This window comes from Octopus bimaculoides, chromosome 30 (assembly GCF_001194135.2).
Source record: "Octopus bimaculoides isolate UCB-OBI-ISO-001 chromosome 30, ASM119413v2, whole genome shotgun sequence".
Lineage (NCBI taxonomy): Eukaryota > Metazoa > Mollusca > Cephalopoda > Octopoda > Octopodidae > Octopus > Octopus bimaculoides.
The window spans coordinates 7110696-7112912 of record NC_069010.1 but is presented as its reverse complement, the minus strand read 5'-3'; the positions used below and the strand labels follow the sequence as shown (position 1 = coordinate 7112912).

Below are 2217 nucleotides of genomic sequence, written 5' to 3'. Positions count from 1 at the left end.
TATATAGACATACACACACACACACACACACATATATATATATATATATATATATATATATACATACATTCGTACACATATATGTACATATATGTCTGTCTTTTGTGTCAATTTTGTGTGTGTGTGTGTGTGTGTGCATCTGCGCACACACATTTTTAAGTGTGCATTTATATACATATACATATATATATATGACAAATATATATAAATATTTACATGTATGTATGTATGTATATATCTATATATGTACTTACAAATACATGTTAATATGTTTATGCAAACGTTATGGATGCTTGCTTGTGTGTGTGTGTGATTGTGTATGTGTATATAAATGTATGTATGTATGTGTGTTTGTGTGTATATATATATATATATATATATATATATATATATATCAATGTATATATAAAGTCAGTTGATTGGGTAGTTGGAATTCTTCTTTTAAGAAATTTTTTTGGGTTCCGATCTTGCCATCTCCACAGAGCTTCCAGCAAGTTCTTCATACATTTACAGGCACAGCTGCAAGGCTTCTGGTAAAAGAAGGATTCCTTTGGGTTTGTATATATATATATATATATATATATATATCCAGATGGTCCTCGACTAATGAGGAAACAGGGAGAAGGGAAGGGAGTGGAATGGGAGGTGATGGGGACTGTGGCTTGAACCCTTCAGATGCTGCTGGAATCAAGCCAGGAAGAATATACAAGAACGTGTGGTGACACGTGTCCTCCTCTGCTCTAACATGTTCGATGGTGTTAAACTCTGAGTAACATCTGTTGTAGCTACTTAATACTGAGGACAGTTCTAGATTAATCAGAAGCTGGCGCTCAAAGCAACTGGTGGACTGGTAAGATTAACCAAAGACAGATTCTCATTGCATCTGGTGAACCAGATTAACTAAATGCTGGAGCACTCGGCAAGGTGGACTAGCCAAAGCAACCAGAAGCTGGAGCTTAAAGCACTTGGTGATCAAGATTAACTTAAAATTGGAGCCCACAGCATCTGGCCAGTCGGGCTGGCCAATTTCACCAAAATCTAGAGCTCAAAACATCTGGTAGACTAGATTAACCAAAAGTTGGAGCTAATAACATGTGGCAAGATGGTCTGTTCAACACAACTGAAAGCTGGAGCCCGAAGTATGTAGTGGACTAAGCAGAGCAGGAGCTCAATGCGTCTGGTGTAGTGGGTAGATTAACTAAAAGTTACAGTCGTATCATCTAGATTAGTACAGATGTAAAACTGTTGATCACTCCAGATCACCAAAGTTACTTTTGAAGTCATGGCAGAGGAGAAGAAGGAGAAGAAATAAAAAATGTTACAAAATTAGAGGAGAGACAAAGAGGAAGATAAATGGGGGAGTAGGTTGAGGAGGAGGAGGAGGAGAAGAGGGTTTAGTAGAATTACTGTTTCCTGATTAGCGGGGACCATCTGAGGCAGCCTGCGGTCTTTTTAAGACAGCAGACTATCTACCGACCTCATCCGCCTCCCATCGGTGGGGGGCCCGGCGTGTCACCGTCAAAATTTAATCTGCCCATGCGCCGCCTCGGAGGGGGTGGTGGGCTGAAAAGTAAAAACGGGAAAAAAAATTCATAAACAAGAATGTAAATTAATAACATGTATAGTTATATGTGTACATATGTGTGTGTGTGTGTATATATGTATATATATATATATGTGTGTGTGTGTGTGATGTGTATGTATAACCTTGTGTATATCATTGCCGATTTTTTCTTCCTCCATCTTCCCTTCTTTGGACTTTCCTATATTTCCGATGAAGAGCTCCGCTCGAAACGTCAAACTCTCTTTCCTTTCCTTTCCTGAGCGTCAAGTAACACGATATCTGTATCACATCCTCGCGTTGTTGTTTTTTGTCGTTTCTGTTGTTTGAACTCACTATATATATATATATATATCATTATTTGGGCCTTGGTTATATGGTTAATAGAATGCTGATCAAAGCACTTTCTCTGTTTAGGCTACCTGATGTCAGCTGCAGTTTTGATATAAGGAGTCACTGGATCTACCTCGGGAATTCTGCAATGTTCGTTTGTTTATGCTGAGGCCCAATGCTTTGCCTCCGTGAGGCCCAACACTTGAAAGGTATTCAGCCACTTTGTCTCCCTGAGGCCCAACGGTCAAAAGGAACTCAGCCACTTTGCCTCCGTAAGGCCCAACACTGGAAACAAACTCGGCCACTTTGCCTCCCTGAGGCCC

General features: G+C 39.6%; 1 protein-coding gene across 1 annotated transcript in view; it reads right to left on the bottom strand.

Moving 5' to 3' along the window:
- Positions 1-340: 340 nt before the first annotated feature.
- The window catches only part of LOC106876636 (selenoprotein K), a 6565-nt gene continuing 4688 nt past the window's right edge, over positions 341-2217 (bottom strand). The window contains exon 5 of the mRNA XM_014925250.2: positions 341-1563. Within this exon, the coding sequence (XP_014780736.1) occupies positions 1479-1563 (85 nt within the window). The 3' untranslated portion in view covers positions 341-1478. The remainder of the gene's footprint in view (positions 1564-2217) is intronic.